The sequence below is a fragment of the Xyrauchen texanus genome, chromosome 44 (assembly GCF_025860055.1).
Source record: "Xyrauchen texanus isolate HMW12.3.18 chromosome 44, RBS_HiC_50CHRs, whole genome shotgun sequence".
NCBI lineage: Eukaryota > Metazoa > Chordata > Actinopteri > Cypriniformes > Catostomidae > Xyrauchen > Xyrauchen texanus.
The window spans coordinates 10,042,375-10,063,065 of NC_068319.1; the positions used below are offsets into that span (position 1 = coordinate 10,042,375).

The following is a 20,691-nucleotide window of genomic DNA, read 5'->3' on the forward strand; positions in this document are numbered from 1 at the left end:
CATTTTAATGTGAGTGGTCATGATTTTCTACATATATTGCAAAGTTACTATTCATCTCTTTAGTTAAACTTTTTCAACGAGGAAAAAAAATCACTGAGTGCACATTTAAGCTTAAAGGAACTTCCGGGTACAAAACAAGTTAAGTCGGCAGCATTTGTGGCATAATGTTGATTATCACAAAATTTATTTAGACTCATCCCTCCTTTTCTTAAAAACAAAAAGAAAAAATCTGGGTTACAGTGAGGCACTTACAAATGGAAGTGAAGGGGGACATTTTTGGTGTGTTTAAAGGCAGAAGTTTTAAGTTTATCATTTTATAAAAGCAATTACATTTATTATTATGTTAAAACTTCTTTATCATTTGAGTTGTAAAGTTGTTAAAATCATTGTTTACAGCCGTAGGGTTTACTGCGTTACATCTTTATGGCAACGAAGTTGTAGAATTGGCCATAACTTTACAAAGAAAAGGTAATTATATATATATATATATATATATATATATATATATATATATATATATATATATATATATATATATATATATATATATATATATATATATGTTTACTGTGTAGATATATATATATACCTTACTAAACTTGTGGCATTAAATGTCATCAGTGGCATTGGCAATAAAGATCTCTTGTTGAAAAATCTTGCTACTGTGTGCATAGTTCAGGAAATTATGTCATTAAGCTCCTCCCTCCCCTCACCTGAACTGAGGGTAGGGACAGAAGCAGCCTGAACCGACAGGGAAGAAAAACAAGGAACAGTACACAACCCTCTGGTCTTTGACAGAGTACTTTTTTTTATATGAAAAAGACGAGTGTAAGAGTGGATTTGGATTGCACAGGATATATTTAAACAGCTTGGACAAATGGATGTCCCAGAGAACTCCCCAGGGATCATGGGGCTGCTGAAAACTTTCGACGCTTCAGAGTTTAGGAGTTGGGAAAAGATTGGCTCCGGCGGCTTCGGACAGGTGTACAAAGTACGACATATCCAGTGGAAAACATGGCTGGCTATCAAGTGCCCTCCCAGCCTTCACTCAGATGACAAGTGAGTATGACTAAGAGTGTTTTTATATTTCTCAGCCTTTTGAGACTTTAAAGAAGTGTGTGGGTACACACGTGAATGTGTATTTTACAACCACAGTCATCTGAAGGGCAAGTTTGTTTTTGTGGTAAATGGAGTCTATTGGGAATGCACTACTGGAGATTTGCTGTTATATCAGATTTTTGTTTTGGTTTCCAAATGTGGTCAAGGGTCTACTGATAATAAACAGCCTCCAGCCATGGTATGCCCCCCTTACCACATACACATATGCAAAAAGTCTATACTTTCAGACTGTTTCTAAGGACTTGTTGATTACATTTACAGTACTCTTTTCATTATCCTCTTGAACTATGTCCCAAAATGACAAGGAGTGGCCGTATGTATGAGCTTTATTTACCGGTAACCTTCCATACACAGACCTTACAAGACCTTTGGTATGGATACAGGTGTTGCATTCACATGCATAAGAGTTTGTGTTTATATATATATTTTTTTATTTCAGTAGCCCATTTGCCCCTTTCCATTCTTTATTACTTGTCTTCATATTTACAATCTGTTAAAAAGTTAAATTATCTTTCAATAAGTTATAAATTTGAGTCAGTTTTGCAGTTTTAAACCATTTTATAAGTGGAAGTCTCGAGCTGGTTATTAACTCAATATAACAGCAGGCATAAATATCATTTGAAGGTTAAACCTACTCAGATCGACTATAGTGATGTGTGATTCGTAGAAAGAATCATTTGAGTGAAATCTTTTAAATATGATTCTTTTAAACTGAACAAAAAGATTCAAAAATCAGTTTGAATGAATCGGGCGAAGCGCGCCAGATTACGTGTTCCGTCGTCTGTCTCAACTGGGGAATTTAAGTTTAAATGAGTTTTTTGACTAATTAATTTGATAAGTTTAGGCTTAAACATTATGAAAGCTGTGAAATAATGAAGTTAAGTGCGATCAGCATTTAACCAGGAGACCTGTTCATATAAAGTCATTCAAATGCATTCACATTTTACATTTACCAAGGTGTGATTTGTATGAATCGCCAGTAGTGAATCGCCAGCGCTCATGAAAACGTCCAACAATATTTATTTGAAAGATGTGAAAGGTCTTTGCCTAACCAAAACTCATTTTCTTGTGGTTGCCAAAGTGTAATATTTAATTTGGAGCATATTTATGCTACACTATGTGGTAACTGTATGGTAACTTTCCTTGACGGTTGTCAGGGCATGTTACGCAGATGTCAAGGTGATCTGCTGTGTGTTTATCGCATTGCTACAGTATGTGGTTGTTACTGTGCTGTTGCTAAGTTGTTTTCTGTGTTTTTAGCACATTTCTCTGCATTTGCCAGGGTGTTCAAGGTGGTTGTCAGGTTGTTGCTATGCTGTTGTTCAGTTGTTTTTAGCACATTGCTATGCAATAGCCAGGGTGTTCTGGGTGGTCGCTTACTGGCCCAAATGAAAATGACCCACCCCCACAAGTTTTTGTTCTGGTCATTAATATGATTCAACTCTCTCCTTCAGTGTTCTGATTTTTCATCCCATAAATATGATAATTCTGAAGTCATGAAACCATGAAACAGATAGTTCATTTAAAAATGAAAATTCTCATAATTTTCACATCGTCGTTCGAACCTAGATGGGTATGACTTTCTTTTTTTTCTGCAGAACACACACAAAAAAATATTTCGCTGTTATGTAGGTCAATTCAATATAAGTGAATGGTGGCCAGACCTTTGAAGCTCCAAAAAGCACTTAAATGCAGCATAAGAGTAATCCATAAGACTTCAGTGGTTTCAACAATGTCTTCTGAACTAATCCAAATGGATTTGGGTGACAATAGATCAAAATATAACTAAAAATCACGACAATTCTACTATAAATCATGACATTAGCAGTCTCCTTGGTGATCAGAATTTCAAGCTCGATTACACTTCCTATAGTGCCATCTAAGGCTCTGCGCAAGCATCAAGCACTAGAAAGTGAAATCATGATTGTGCCAAGAGATTGCAATGGCAAGATATACAGTGAAAATCAGTTACAATTTGGTTTTTCTCACCAAAAAATTACTGAATCGCTTCAGAGGACATGGATTTAACCACTGTAGCAGTATGGATAACGTTATGCTCACTTAATGTGCTTTTTGTAGCTTGAAATTTCTGGCCACCATTCACTTGCATTGAATTGACCTATAGAGCTGAAATATTCTTCAAAAAAATCTTTGTTTGTGTTCTGCAGATGAAAGAAAGTTATACACATCTGGGATGGCATGAGGGTGAGTAAATGTTGAGCACCACCAATCAAATAAGTTGCCATGGGTTTAATAAACTGTTCTGTAATTTATGCAATTTACTTGTACTTTTGATACTTATGTAAATTTAAAATCAGTGACTTTAATACTTAAGTTTTTTTCTAATAAGCTACTTTAACTTTTACTTGAGTCAGTTTCCATGAAGGTATCTTTGTCATATCTTCTCCCCAATATGGAATGCCAATTCCCACTATTTCATAGGTCCTCCTGGTGGCACGGTTACTCACCTCAATCCCGGTGGCGGAGGATAAGTGTCATTTGCCTCTGCTTCTGAGACAGTCAATAAGTGCATCTTATCATGTGGCTCATTGTGCATGACACCGCAGAGACTCCCAGCATGTGGAGGCTCATGCTACTGTCCGCGATTCATGCACAACTTACCACATGCCCCATTGAGCGCGAGAACCACATTATAGTGACCATTAGGAGGTTACCCCATGTGATTCTATCCTCCCTAGCAACTAGGCCAATTTGGTTGCTTAGGAGACCTGGCTGGATTCACTCAGCACACCCTGGATTCAAACTCGCGTCTCCAGGGGTGGTAGTCAGCGTCAGTAATCGCTGAGTTACCCAGGCCCCCGGTATCTTTACTTTTACTCAAGTATGACATGGATACTTTATACAAAACTGATCGTATCTTACATTAAAGAAATAGCTCACCCCAAAAAATTACAATTCTGTCATCATTTATTCAACCTTATGTTGTTCCAAACCTATATGACTTGCTTCTGTGGAGCATAAAAGTACATGTTAGCCAGAATATTAGGGACTGACAGCTTCAGTCACCATTCACTTTAATTTAATGGAAAAAATATGCAATTTAAAGTGGTGACTGAAGCTGTCATTCTGCATTTATATCCTCTTATGAACTCCAAAAAAAGAACGTCAGTTTTGGAACAACATGAGGACGGAATAAAAAAATTGTGTGAACTATCCCTTTAAGGACTATTTGTACAGTGTACCAAAGCACTGACCAAATTATTCTGGCAAGTGAATTGAACTGTGATCTTTGATACATAATCTTACATAGTGACATTGGAATGACTTCCTTTAGGCATAAAATGTTTCAAATAGCCTTTGGTGAGCTTCCTTTAGGCTCCCCCCCCGGTGTAATCAGAGTAGTTGCAGCATATGGGGAAACATTCAACTTTTAGTATACACAAACATATAAGCAGATCCATGAAGGGATAGTTCAGTCCAAAATAAAAATTCTGTCTCATTAATTAATTTGTTCCTCTGTGACTTTTTTCAGGAGGTGTTAGGCAGTGACAGTCTCAGTCACCATTAACTTTAATTGTATATAAAAAAAGATGCAATGAAAGTGAGTAGTGACCAAGACTAATATAAGGCCTTCACAAAAGAAGAAAAAAAGGCATAACGGTTTGGAACAACATGAAAGTGTGTGAATGGTGACAGAATTTCCATTTTCTGTGTGAACTATCCTTTTAACACCGTATCATTTTATGATCAGAGGTGCCATCATGTTATCATGCACATTTTCTTGTAACACTCTTTTATTTGAGGGTGTCACTTTACGTAATCAAACAACTAGAGGGAAAGAAAATAAATATAGGGAATCTGATAGGAATCCTATGCTTTCTGTTCCCTGTGACCCTCAATATAGCAGGTTAGCAGCACCTGTGATCTGCAAAGTTTAAGTATTCTAATTTAATTCCCCCATCTAAACAGAGCACAGACTTAAATGTTGGCTTTGTCATCCATTGTATTATCAGGCCTCTGCTTTTGTAGAGTTGTCAAACCAGTTGAGCTGGAACATTTTTTTTTTTTTTTTTAAGAAAGAAGGGCTTTTGTTTAGCTGAAAAGGGTGGCAGAACAGTGTAAGGGGCAGCAGAATGGGTAGGATAGTGTTAAGTGTTAACCTATGCACTCCCTAATAATTTACTCACTTCTTGCCTCCCATTTGTCCATCCATCCCTGTCGGAAATGCAAGACTGTATTAGAAATTATGCTTTGGGTGTTTCGGCTTTCTTAAAGCTAGTTTTATAACAAGCACATTCATGAGGAATAGGAAAATGTCAACACCATGGTGTAGTATTATCAATTATACATTTGATATCTTATATTTACTGTTGTAACAGGGCGGTTGGATTTTCAGAACACTAATCTGTCTTCCAATTGTCGGAAACAGATAGCCCACCCCAAACTCTCCCCATTGGTTGAGCCATGTTTTGATAGTGCAGCAGAGATGCAATGTTTTCAAGGAAACCAACCTACAAAAGGCTTACTTATAGTTGTCTCTGCACATTAAACTGGGATAGAAGTATTTCAACACTGACATTTTTTTAATTAATAATAATATGTTTGATTTATTAAGTGCCTTTCCCACTGCTCAAAGTCGCTTTACAGTAGAATTAAACAATCAACAAAAGAAGCATAACACCACTGACTACATTGAAGTTGCATTTAAGGAAATATTACTGTGAAAACAGATTATATAGATGTCCTTTGTGAGTGTGGACTTCGTGTAGCCTACATGTCGGATGTCTGTGTCTCACATCTGACTTCCTTATAATAAAAGGTAGTTGGAAAAGAACAAATAGAACAAAGAGCCATTCATAAAGCCCCATATCAATCAGATAAAAGCACTGAAATGTTATTAGAAAGATGATGTTAGGTGAATATAGGCTACTGTTAGTTAACATAAACATTTTTTTTTCTTAATACTTTTCCAGACTGAGTATTAATGAGTCTGCTCTGTTGATACCCTCAGGTCCAACAAGTTTTTATTCATTCCCTTGTTTTGTTTTTATAAAAATGTACCACTGTAATAATGATTGAATGTTATATTTAAAGGGAGAGTTCACCCCAAATCAAAAAATCGTTTACCATTTGTTATTCCAAACCTGTATGACTTCCATGCAACACAAATAGAGATGTTTGACAGAACTACAGTCTCTCACATTTCCTATGTGTTCCACAGAAGAAAGAAAGTCACACAGGTTTGGAACAACATTAAGGTGAGTAAAAGTTGACAGAATATTTATTGTAAGGCTAATTCTTTCTTCTTTTTTTAATCCCTTTTTCTCCCAATTTTGAATGCCCAGTTCTCACTGCTTAGTAGGTCCTCATGGTGCCGCGGTTACTCACCTTAATCCGGGTGGCGCAGGACAAGTCTCATTTGCCTCCGCTTCTGAGACAGTCAATCTGTGCATCTTATCATGTGGCTCGTTGTGCATGACACCGAAGAGACTCCGCATGTGGAGGCTCATGCTATTCTCCGCGATCCACGCACAACTTACCACGCACCCCATTGAGAGTGAGAACCCCTAATCGTGACCATGAAGAGGTTACCCCATGTGACTCTAACCTCCCTAGCAACCGGGCCAATTTGGTTGCTTAGGAGACCTGACTGGAGTCACTCAGCACACCCTAGATTCGAACTCGTGACTCCAGGGGTGGTAGTCAGCGTCAATACTCGCTAAGCAAGGCTAATTCTTTATAAAATGGCAAATTGATAGTTAAGCAATGCTGCCTGCAGCCAATATACTGGATGTTTTCTAACACATAGACAAAGACAATCCACTTAACACACACACATACACACACACACACACACACACACACAAATCCCTCCTGGGTAAACAAATTCACTACTACATATATATGATTTACACCCTATTACAGGTGTGACTAATTGGTTGACTGGTTAACTTGTCCATTTAGGGAGCGTGCAGAGCTCTTGGAGGAGGCCAAAAAGATGGAGGCAGCTAAATTCCGCTACATCCTCCCTGTATATGGGATCTGCAGTGATCCACAGGGCCTGGTGATGGAGTATATGGAAACGGGCTCCCTGGAAACCTTGCTGGCCTCAGAGCCTCTGCCCTGGGAACTGCGATTCCGCATCATCCATGAGACAGCGGTGGGCATGAACTTCCTGCACTGCATGAATCCGCCACTTCTTCATCTTGACCTTAAACCTGCCAACATCTTGCTGGACGCACACTACCATGTCAAGGTAAGAAAGCGTGAGCTACTTCTGGTCTTCAGAAGGTCTTGTCTTTTTGTTAAAGAGGTGATCATGACCTTAATTGCTGCGCTAATGACAAGTCCTTAAGTTATTTTGCATCTTTATTAATTAAAGGGACAGTTCACTCAAAAATGAAAATGCGGTCATTATTTACTCACCCTCATTTCGTTCTAAATCCAAATCACTTTCTTCCGTGGAACACAAAATGAGATGTTAGGTGACATGTTAGTCTCAGTCACCATTCACTTTCATGACATCTTTTTTCCACACAATGTGAGTGAATGGTAACTGAAGCTAACATTCTGCCTAACATCTATGTGGTCCATGGAAGAAAAAAGGAAAGAGGATGAGAAAATGATGACAGTATTTTCTTTTTTGCGTAAACTGTCCCTCTGACCCCATGAAATAGCTTAACGAGCAGTTTTCTTTCCTGTGTTGACGCATTTCCTATAGAACGGATCACCCCCCTTTTTTAAATAGCCAGTGAATTTGATTTGATATTTCCTTGTCAGTTGTCATCAATATATTTGGACAGATTTTCCGGAATGAATGCAAATTTAATTGTATGTGCTGTATCTGCTAATGATGAATTTTGTCTGCTTTTAGCAGTGCACTAGCATGGCTTCAAAGTCAATAAACATAAACTCAAAGCCTCAAAACTTCCATTTTGATATAAATAATTTTTAGGCAAGGATTAGTTTGTTAGGATCAAAATAAAAATGTGTGGTAATTTCACTCAACAGAGAGGTTGAGCCGGGGTCGAAAAGATAAACAGTTACTGTCGGATTATATTTTTCATGTTCATGAAAACACCCTGTCAACATGATGAATTTTTATCTTAATCTAACGTTGACGGCCGAACAACAGTTTAAATCTCCATCATGTCAGATCATTGTGCAGGAAATGTTCTTTTCGAGGTCCCTACATACTTTTCCAGAAAATTCCCTGAGGGTTGAAATGCTTTCCCATGCTTTATCCCATTCATATCCAGCCTTCCCATGGATGATTAAGCAGGTGTCACGAGGGATGGGTGGGAATCATCGTCTTGGATTGAAAAGGCTGGATGTAAACATGTATCCTGGACCAGTCTGAACAAGCTTAAGCTGGGCAGTGTTAATGACTGGCTGGCACACACCTGCCTACATATGCGTGCACACATTAACAGACAAATTAGGGCTTCCCCACCTAACAGGGCACTTGTAGGGCATGGCAACATGCTCTTCTCTTTGCTTTTTACTACAAACTTTCTCATATCCCAGTTTAATATTAAGAGTCAAGTCAAGCCATCTGTGGGTTGATTACCCTGAAAAGTGTTGTGGCTCTGTGGTGCTATCATTATATTGTATGTTTGAATATCCCAACCATTCCAACACAGCAGCATTGTCTCAACCTACCGCATTTGTTTGGGGGCAGAGCTCACTATTTGTCCAAACAATTCCGAGAAATCTGCTTGAAACAAGACATTGTTTTTTGTGTTCCTGTTTGGAAATGACACATTTCACCTTTAAAGAACACCTACAAAACCAAAACAGACAAAAAACAATAACATTGCACGTATCAAATATAAAAAGTAAATTTTAACCATTGCTTTTCCTTTTGTTTTCCAGATTTCTGACTTTGGCCTAGCTAGGTGGAACGGATTTACTAGGAATGATGATATTAGCCGCGATGGGTTCTGTGGGACCATTGCCTACCTCCCTCCAGAGCGGCTCATCGAAAAAGATAGAATTTCTGACACTAAACATGATGTATACAGGTCAGCCATTTTTATTGATAGTTTTGTACATACTGTGAGAGATAGGAGTTTTGTTATGTTCTAGAAATCTCTTGGATGGGCCTGCCTTTTTTGTCTTGACCAACACAAAATAGGTATTGTTTTAAAGCGTAGTTTACAATGCATGTAAGCATTTTGACCAAAACTGAATAAGTGCTTTAAAATTGGCAGACAAATCAGAATTGTTCCGTTTTGATAATTTATTTACTGTATAATCTTGCACTGCACATTTTATTGTAATCTGTAAAAACATTAAACTGATCAAATAGCCATATGTCATATGTCATTGGAAAGGTCTCAAGGAGAATAAAACATATATGTTTTACTCACAGACAAAAAGTAATAGATAAGTATAGGTCTTTGACATACATGTTACATGCAAACAGGTATTGCTTATATGCCGCATTTTTGCTTATAACTTCAAAAAAATAACCGAAACATAAAATACACATGGCACTTCTTAGAGGAGGCAATTATCTTTACAACGAGCCCACAAACAATGTAATCGGATGCATAGATCATTAGATAATCCACAGGAAGCTCAATGTGCACACGGCACATAATTTGCTATCTGGCTAAATCAAGTTATATTTCCAGGATCAGATGATGCAGCACATTATCCAGTGTCATGGAAGGCTAAACCAATTGTATTAGGATTCAGATCGCTGCAACCAGAGGTGGAAGTAATCCAAATTTAGGCAGAGAGGATCGTTCACTGTAATAACACATGGCCACCACTAGAATTCACCAAGTACATGACAGACTCAATGATGTCTCAAATGACACAGAATGGAACTGAATGAGATCTCGTAACTCATGCATGCCTGATTTAGAGAGAGTGCATTGTTGTATATGCATGTGTAATTAGTTCTTGTGTACAATTATTATGTTTTATTTGTTTTCAGATGTTTTTGGACACCAAGATAAATTATTTTTTTCTAAATAAATTTTGACTACTTTGTCGTATCAACACAAAATTTTACTCAGTTACAGGTGATAGGATTGGAAACAAAAGAAAATAAGTTTTTCAGAGCTACCTTATTTACACCCTGAGATATATCATTTCAAAACAGAGAAATGTTTTGATTTTTCAGTGGTTTCTTGTGCCGAGAGTCTCAGAATTTATCAGAATCTATAACATTAACAAACTTGAAATGTTTTCTATAAAATAATACTAAACAATTGACCCTGCTTGTTTTTTTGTTTTGTTGTTTTTTGTTGAGTTATAAATTTTTCATTTCGGGTATCCCACTGAAACAAGAAATCATCATAAAAAAAAACTCGGAGCTTAAAGGGTTAACTGTAGTTATTGTGCTATGTTAAATCAAATGTGTGTGGTTAGAGGTAAATCATAATTTGTCCATGAGCTGTAACATGTAACCAAGACTTTTTATATGTATCTTTGAGGAAAAGTGTGTTTCTTATGTCCTGTAACTGGTCCCACCATTTTTATTAGTATTTTGTAACATTCCGTTTAATCTCACAATGACTACGTACGTGTCACCAGATGCTGTTTAAATTAGTTTTAGATGTAGTGTAGCATGTCACACTGAAGGACATGTCAAATTCTCAAACGTATATCAGATCAACTATCCATATATCAGATCAGCTTCTGTTTGTGAAATTTCATGTTTATGTCAATGTTGTCTAACACCTATTTGTTGTTCCACAGTTTTTCGATTGTTATCTGGGGAATTCTCACACAGAAGAAACCATATCAAGGTAAGACAGAAGGTAGAGTCCATGTGACTCAGTAGTGTTTATTGAATATAAAATGTCTAGAGTACATTATTATTGTTCATCTTTATTATGTGCTCAGTCATATTCTGAAATCCATATCCCACATTGAGCTTTAGCATTCAAAACATTTCAACAATTACGTGGACTACCGTGTTTTAAACAGACTGAAAGAGTGCCTATGAGTGTTCCTAGGGAGATGTGTTTACCTGGTTGTGATCTCCAGAAAAAATCTGCAGGGGCGGGATAAAAAGCCTGCTTTTTGTAGTAGCCAGTAGTTACCAGATCGTAATGTGAAAGAATGAAAATTAAAACAGCCTTCTTGTCAAGAGGCAAATAACTGTTGTGTTTGGCAGCAGTGAATGGAATCAATTGGATGCCAAACATTCCTTTCAAAACCATAAAAGTACAATAAAGGTTGAAGTAACAGGATATTAAATTGGCTGCCTCTGTTTGCTTTTTGACTTATGCAGCCTACCAAACGATTATAAAATGATCTTCAAAACAAAAACAAGGGTGCGTCTGAATCAGCTGACTAGTTAATTAGTTAGGGCACTGACCAAGGAGTCATTTCTAGGGCTGTCCAATTTCAGTGCACTGAAATACTTCCTAAGAATTCCCAGAATGCACCTTAAAACCAGCAAGCACCATTACTCCCTATGATCCCTTACCTGGAAACGTTGTCTTCTAAAGTCTCAAGTCATTGCAAGATGATAGCAAGTGTAAAATTAAGAAGGAAAAGCCGTATTATCTCTTTAAGAGAAATACTGTTTGTAATATCTTTCATCCATAATGTGCATGAAACTAGTTTTTAGAAGAAGATTAAAAATACTGTCCCACTTTATATTGGGTGTCTAATTACTATGTATAAATATTAAAATACACACAATGCAATGTATTTATTGTGTAATTACATATTGCTCTACAAAATTCACATTTGCATCTACTGAGGTTGAAGTCCCAGGGTTAGGGTTAGGGTATATTTAGGTCAGGGTTTAGGGTAAGGGTAAGGGTTGGGGTAGGGTTAGGTTCAGGGTTTGAGGTTAGGTTGAAAGTGTAATGACAGATGTAAATAAATGCTAAAGGTACTTTAAATGTAAGTACAATGCAATAACACAATTATACATAATAAGTACATTGTATCAAATGCTTAAGTACATAGTAGTTAAAGACACCAAATATAGAATTGGTCCAAAAATACACTTCTATTTATTTTTATTAATTTTTTATGTCATGTATCTATGTATGTTTTCTTTCTATTATTGGTTAAATCTCATGAAGCCTGCCAAGAACATGCTTTGATCATATTACACACCAAACTATGAAGAAAAAGTATTTTTAAAGGAATTGTTTACCCAAAAATGTTAATTTTGTCATCATTTACTCACCCTCATGTTCTCCCAAACCTATATGACTGACTTTCTTCTGTGGAACACAAAAGGAGATGTTAGGCAGAATGTTAGCCTCAATCCGCATTCAGTCTCATTCTATGAAAAAGCTAATTTTCTTAATATGTGTGGCAAATACACTAATGCTACTTATTTGCTTTCTCTGTTTCATAGGGGAGAATAACATCCTGCACATAATGGTAAAGGTCGTGAAGGGGATTCGTCCGGATCTGGGGCTTATTCCCCGCATTCGACCTCAGGCCTGCTCAGGGTTCCTGTCCCTCATGCAGAAGTGCTGGGCACATTCCCCAGAGGCTAGACCCAGTTTTCAAGGTGAGTGTCATTTGCTTTGATCTGTCATTATGCTGTTAATGAACATGACCTGCTGACTTACATGAAATAGAGTTGCATTGCAACAGTGATGTGAAAGAGTTTGGCAGAGAACAGGGTAAATTAAATGCCATGTGACAAAATTCTATATGAAACTCAAATATTTTGAATAATAAGTGTTCGTTTTCTTGTTAATTTTCAATTTTCAGAACGTTTTCTTTTTATATACACACAGTGACCCCCAAAAGTATTTTGACACTTAGGGTACACTGAAAATGTATGACATGCATTATATAACAAAATATCAATCCGAGTGATATTTATTTATTTTTTACATAAAATGCACTTTTCAAGCAAAACAAAAGTATATCTATTATTTTATACTGTTAATTAACAAAAAATAACCTAACAAATTAACCTTACAAACTCACAAATATGTTTTTGTCAGGTTTCAAATTATAAAACATTAGATGATATGCTGTTTAGAATTAAGACTTTGGAATAAAAAATTAAGTATTTGGACACTTTATGGGTGTCAAACGTAGAACATTGTAGAACATTCTCTACAACACTTCATACTTGCTCTTAAGACCAATTGTTTTAATGTTATTGCAAAAAAAGTTCTAGAATCCTGTAATTTTTGCATCTTCCCTTTGATTTAATATTTTGTATCTATTCCCATGATATTCAGACATTTTTAAGTGTGACTTAATGGGATATTTCACCCAAAAATGTAAATTCTCTCATCATTTACTCACCCTCATGCCATCCCAGATGTGTATGACATTCTTTCTTCTGCTGAACACAAACAAAGATTTTTAGAAGAATTTCTCAGCTCTGTTGGTCCTCACAATGCAAGTGAATTGTGACCAAAATTTACATAAAATGTTATAAGACTCCAGTGGTTAAATCCGTATTTTCAGAAGTGATATAAGTGTGGTTGAGAAACAGATCAGTATTTAAGTCCTTTTTTACTATAAATGTCCACTTTCACATTTTATTTTTGCAATTTGCATTCTTTGTGCATATCGCAAGCTACTGGGCAAGGAGGATCGTTTATAGTAAAAAAAAAAAAAGTACAATTTTCTCACCCATATCTATCATTTCACTTCTGAATATGTACATTTAACCAATGGAGTCTTATAAATTACTTTTATGCTTCTTTTATGTGCATCTTGGAGCTTCAAAATATTGGTACCCAATAACTTGCATTGTATGGCCCTGCAGAGCTAAAATACATTTCTTTAAAAATATATTGTTTTTGTTCTGCAGAAGAAAGAATGTCATACACATCTGGGATGGCATGAGGGTGAGTAAATGATGAGAGAATTTTCATTTTTGGGTAACCTATCCCTTTAAGTGTCCAAATACTTTTGGTGTTACTGTATATGTAACTTTAGTCTAACGTTGCTTACTGTTTCATATAGAGATTACATCAGAGGCTGAGGAGCTGTGCACTAAACCTCATGACGAGTCCAGGGCTTCAGTGTCTTCAGAACCTGAATCCCCCTGCCCTGCCCCATCCAGCGAGCAGGTAACATCAGAACATACAGTATATAATCGCTGTGCATGAATGTCCACAAGTGGTCAGTCCATAATGGGTATCTGATAAATCTCTTATGTGATGAAAAAGATGCTTTCCAGCAAGTTCAGTATGAGTCATTCAGATTTGTCTTTTACAGACCTACAACATAGTTTAGGTAGTTAAGACTTCCTGTTCCTCATTTACTAAGTAACCCTTTGGTATTTTTTTGTGTCGTCAAAGTACATCACGTAAATGTTTTATCAAGATGACAGTATTTCATCAGCACCAAAGAATGCTACCAAGTTGCATTGTTTAACTAGAACACATTTTTCATTACCTAGGCAAACATATGTAAAAGTTTATTTTAAGAACAATACCCAGTTCTTCATTTCTCGAAAATGATGCATGACAGCTTCTGTAGATGCATCTACAGTCAGTAATTTATTCATTTGTAATCCAGATGGTTTGCTCAGGTCAATACCTTAAGATGCTGTTTAGCTTATGCAGTTTTTACATCTTCCAGTTTTCCCACGTTTAATTGTTCTATAGTCTGCTCTTAAAATATTTAATTGGCTATATATTGCTAGATATTCATTGGCTAGATGTTTGCTTTTTTATTACTAGACATTTGAACACTACTAAGTATTATCATTTAGATGTATTAATGCCTAGAAATGGCAGCTGACACACAAATGGAAAACTGGCCCAATAATCTCTTTTAAAATCTCTGGAAAATAAGCAGAAATATCTATTGAAAACAACCTAACAGGCTGGTTGTTCCAGGGGAACTGTTCTTGTAGTAAATGTAGTATTGCAACCCACTTTGAAACATCTGGTTGATAACTGCTTAATTGCATACCATGTATCATGGTCTGATTGATGTTTGGTTTGATTTATTTTTTTCTTACAAACAATCTGATGTTTTTCTTCACATGCAGACAAACATCCAAAAGCCAGTGAGGCCAAAGTCCGAAGTCATGTTACCTGAGAAAGATTACAGCCTGTCTGAGCTGCTGAGTCAGATTGACTCCGGGCTCTCTCGCAGTTTTAGCAATGTTAAAGAGGAATCCCTTGAGAGCAAAGACAACACCAGTAAGAGACTCTCAGGCATCTCTTCTGTGGATTCAGCTTTCTCATCCCAAGGCTCCATTACGTTGTACTTTGATAAGGAAAATGTGAATGGTAAGAGAAAATTCACACTGACATCTGGCCTCTAATTTAATGTGCAAAACAGATCATAAGGGTGTTTTTGATTAAGATTGTCTTTCTATTATATTTTCTGTTTTGTTTTGTGTTTTGCTTTTGTTCTATATTTTTTTTTATTGTTTTGTTTTGCTTCATTTATACACACACACACACACACACACACACACATATATATATATATGTCGTTTTGTTTTTAGTTTTATGTTTTGATTTTTTTTATTTATAGTTTTGTTTTGCTGTATCGTGCTTTTGTTTTATATTTAGCTTTTTTGCTTTTGTTTTGTTTTTATTTATTATGTTTTGCTTTTGTTTTTAGTTTTTTGCTTTTTGTTTTTATATATTTGTAATGCTTTGTTTTGCTTTCGTTTTATATTTTAAAACATTTTGCTTTTATTATATATTTTGATTTTTGTTTTTGCTTTTTTATATTTATTTTTATTTCATTATTTGCTTTTGCTTTATGAATTGATTTTAGTTTTTTAATGTTTTTAATAGATTTTTAATATTTTTATTTATGTAGGTTTTTTTTTTATAGTTTTGCTGTTTTTGTTTTATATTTTGATTCATTGTGTTTTGTTTTGTGTTGCTTTGCTTCTTATTTCTAAGCTTATTTTAACAACATCTTTGTAAAACTAGAAATCTCAAAGGTCTTATGAGCAGAATCCTGTTGAAGAGACCCAGATAATTTTTTTAATGCATCTGAAAATATAACATTTAAAAAAAAAATATCACTGTTCTATTTTTCTGTGCTACTTTAGACTCCAGTGAGTTACAGAAGAAGAAGCTTTGTGAAGCCATTCGTACTGAGGATTTTGCCAAACTCATGAAGATCCTCCAGCCACAAGATGCTGACTTGCTCTTGGACGGTGGCAGCAACCTGCTTCACTTTGCTGTGGGACTTGCTAATGAGGAAGCAGTAAAGTTTCTTCTACTTAACAATTGCAACCCTAATTTGCCCAATGTATATGGAGCCACACCTCTCCACCTGGCAGCTGAAAAGCGGCTGAAGGGAGTGGCCGAAATTCTCCTGAGCCGTAAGATGACCAACGTCAACGCAAAGGACGAGGACCAGTATACACCTCTGCATTTTGCAGCCCAGAACGGTGACGAGGCCCTGACTCGTTTACTTCTAGACCGTTTCGCCTCAATAAATGAAGTAGATGCCCAGGGTCGCACACCAACACATATCGCCTGTCATCACGGACAGGAGAATGTGGTGAGGGTTTTGCTAAGTCGTGGAGCTGACGTCCACTTAAAAGGTAAAGATGACTGGACGGCGCTACATCTGGCTGCTTGGAAAGGCCATCTGGGAATTGTAAAGCTCTTGGTGAAGCAAGCGGGTGCTGATGTTGATGGACAAACATCAGACGGGCGTACGCCGCTCCATCTGGCGTCTCAAAGGGGCCAGTATCGAGTGGCACGAATTCTAGTGGAGCTAGGCGCTAACATACACCTGATGTCCGACGGCCTTCACTGTCCACTTCACATAGCTGCAGAAACGGGCCACACCAGCACTTCAAGGCTGCTGGTTAAACATGGCGCCAACATTCAGAGCCAAACTGCAAATGGCTGCACCGCCTTGCACCTGGCTGCCCAGAAAGGCCACCTGCCCACTGTTAAAATGCTTCTTGCAGAGGGTGCTGACCCACAGAGCACAAACCATGCCCTTCACACACCATGTCACCTGGCAGCAGAGAACAGTCATTGCGAGATCCTCAAGGAACTTCTACAGAGTTGTCCTGAGGTCGCTCACTCTCAAGACGAGAACGGCTTTACGGCCCTTCACCTGGCTGTACGTGGTGGCTACAGAGACATAATTTGCATCCTGCTTGAACATGGTGCCGATGCAGCACCACTCTCTCCTCAACCTATCCGAGAGCACATGCTAGAGCAAACATCCGAATCTGAGCCGGAGAGTCCAAATCCTCTCACCCCCACAACACTTCAGAGGAAAGTGGTCATTCTGAAACTGACCAACTACAAAAACAATGATGGCACACAAATCCCTGTAGACTCACTGTGTGGATCGGCCCCTTGTTGAGGGCCCTGCTGGGGCTTGAGGCCTCACAGACTCTTTAAGACTTTTTACAAGCTATCTGTACTCATACACACTTTCTCCCTCTTAAAGGGATAGTTCACGCAAACATAAAATTACTGACATTATTTACGTTATGTTATTCCAAACACTTGTGACACAGTAGAATACAAAAGGGAAATTTAAAAAAAATAATGAATACTAAATTAACACAGTTTATAAATATTTTTTACATTTTTTAAAAGTATATTATAACGTATATCCTCTGAATTCCTCTGTTGTTAGACCAAATTTAAGTTATTCGCTGAAAATCTTGCAAGGGTTAACAGCTCACTTGAGGGGAAGATTATTAGGAAATAAAAACATACATTTTGGTCTGTTCCTGACATAATGCTATCGTATGACTTCAGAAGACATGAAATATAGTGCATAAGTTGTATGGACATAAACCTTTTGTAGTTGTATGTCCATACATTTTAGTATAGAGCTTAGTATATGATGACAGAATTTTCATATTTGAGTGAACTACTTCTTTAACATTCTTGCTTTGTTTTAAAGTCTGATAAATGCTGGAAAAGAGGGACTCAGGGATTTACTGTACATATTGTAATTATTTGGTTGTGGCCAATCAGAAAAACTTTTTCCAGGGATTTTGGCTCTTGTTGGCGTTTCTCCTTAATAATAGAGTAATTTTGTGATTTGAAATGCATTTATGTATATATAAGTAATGTAGATAGACTGTACTTCCTTTTAGGGAGTCCACTTCCTGTCGTTTCCACGCCATTGTTTTTGCATTCCTGTTTTTGTTGTATGTCTTTGATTTCACAATTTTCTTCTTATTAATTTTGTTACCGTAGTGCAGTGATGATTAATGCAGCCTCAAGCAAAACTTTCTCCACACCCAAAAATGTTGCAGAAATTTGAGATATTAAAGAAACTGTACAGATTAGAAATATTAGAATAAGCTCACCCTCTGTATACCAGTCAAAAGGTACTTTCTTCTTGATCTGTCAGTGATGCGTTGTCTGCTGATAATATCAAGGTGAATGGCAATGCCGTTAGGCCAATTATTGTTTAAATGGTTGAGTCTCTTTATAAAGATTAGTGTTTTTAGAGTCTTTTGGCTCATACTATGGGAACAGTGCCTGAGGGGGATCACAGATGTGTGTAGACAGTATTTGGGGGGTCTGCATCCCATATACCCTCATGTTCAGACCATCAGCTCATTCCTGAGACCACTTTATCTTTTCATCACTCTGTAAAATACTTTTTTTATGCCAAGGGGAGCCTAGCTGTCATTACATCTCATTTAAGAAGCACTGCTGAGAACAGGCAACCTGTTAATTACAAGGTCTTAAAATTCTCTGTTTGTAGAGGACCATGGAACTGTTGAATTCCTTGTAATAAGAGACGTTTGTCTGTTATCGTTTGTATCCATGCGTCTGTATAAACTAAATCTTTCATAGCAAAGTAGCCAGTCATCTGATGCCATCACCTCCTCTAGGCTTCACTTCTTTAATTGGTCGATAAAGCTGCCTTGTCCTCTTCTTTTTGTACACAGAAAAGATATTTGTGTTTGCACACTTTTATATTTGATGGAACATTAAAGTGCATCACATGTATTTAAACTGTCTTTTGTCAGTCAATGCTTTTTTTTGGCACCAAATATTGTTGAAGAAAGATTAATACTGCTTACAAACTTAAAGGGATAGTTCACCCAAAAATGAATTTACTCATCTTCATGCCATCCCAGATGTGTATGACTTTCTTCTGCTGAACAAAAGTGAAGAATTTTAGAAGAATATCTCAGCTGTGTAGGTGTATATAATGCAAATGAATGGTGACCAAAACTTTGAAGCTCCAAAAATCACATAAAGGCCTCATAAAAGTACTTTACAACTCCAGTGGTTTAATATATGAAGCAATGCAGTCTTGGGTGAGAAACAGATTTGTATTTAAATCTTTTTTTACTGTAAATTTCCACTTTCAGAAAGTGAAAGTTGAGATTTATTGTAAAAAAGGATGTGTCACCCACACTTAACATATCGCTTCTAAAAACTGATTTAACCACTTGAGTCTTATGAATTACTTTTATGTGGCCTTTATGTGATTTTTGGAGCTTGAAAATTGGGGTCACCATTCACTTGCATTATATACACCTACATAGCGGAGATATTCTTCTAAAATTCTTCACTTATAGATTCTTGCGAACTATACCTTTAAAACCTCTACACACATGCACACACATAACATAGATAACAAAATATAATAAAATAATGTTTTATTATAATTATTATTATACAAACACATTGTCCAAGCCAATGAAACAGTTAGATATATACAGTATTAATAATATAATCATTACTCATATTAATGATATAATACAAAAATGTATTGAGATCTTTTGCGGTTTCAAAAGAACTAGTTTTGTTTTTCTGTGTTGCTTCTCTCTTGAAAAGCATTTTAACACTGTGACAACCAACCCCCACATCCTGTACTAACCAACCCCAGTATGGTTTAACATAACATAACATTAATTATTAACTAACAAAAGTCAATACATATTTTTTGTGTAAAATATGATTATTATTTTTTATTTATTACATTTAATAATTTAAGCTTTCTGTTGGACCTAGCTGGGGTATCTTAACCTTTGTTCTACTAGAGAAATACAACAATGACAAGTGTGCCAACCTAACCTGGTATTGCAATGTAATAAAAAAAAGGATTATACAATATGCGGTGCGGACCAAACAGAGAGGAAGGAATAAAAAGAGGTGAACGTATCACCATTTAAAGTATTTACATATAGCCTATCCAATGGGTCTGGCTTAGTGTGATATATAGCCAATACAAGCATGGAAACATAGCAAGGAAAAATAGCAACCTTAAAACAATGCCATACTGTTCATACAAGTACGTGTTACACACCGTCAACTCCTCATTATCTTATAAAGACAGAAGCAAGCCAAGATATGGAGCCTCTTCCACTTTTTCTTAAAAACTGGTAGGACTTGTCTCACAGGTTGTGGGATGATGGGGTTTAAATGTGCAGAAACAGGCTTGAACATGCATGTACACACACATATACACATTCTGAGTGGGTGCTTGCAGAGAGCTGATGAATTCACTGATGTATGAGTGGGTGATGCACATGTGCAGCACACAATCTCTCACATGCATACAGTTGTTGATCTAATGGAAAGTTACTCATTGACTAGGTCTGCACACAGGATAGAGCTAAATACAAGCATTGTTCCCCTTATATCTGCTACTCACTTATTGTACAAACTTCCGCTGAGAATTTTCTGTCCAAGGTTGAGATCTGTCATCAGTTTTATTGTAAAG

At 36.6% G+C, this 20,691-nt stretch overlaps 1 protein-coding gene across 1 annotated transcript; it reads left to right on the plus strand.

The window, feature by feature from the left end:
• Window positions 1-762: 762 nt before the first annotated feature.
• Window positions 763-18,523, plus strand: LOC127636753 (receptor-interacting serine/threonine-protein kinase 4-like). The gene is made up of 8 exons (XM_052117461.1): window positions 763-1,059; window positions 7,045-7,336; window positions 8,956-9,104; window positions 10,795-10,844; window positions 12,422-12,580; window positions 14,005-14,111; window positions 15,041-15,284; window positions 16,067-18,523. Exons 1-8 carry the CDS (start codon window positions 878-880, stop codon window positions 17,347-17,349), a joined length of 2,466 nt encoding a protein of 821 aa, XP_051973421.1. The 5' UTR covers window positions 763-877; the 3' UTR covers window positions 17,350-18,523.
• The last annotated feature ends 2,168 nt before the right edge of the window (window positions 18,524-20,691 follow it).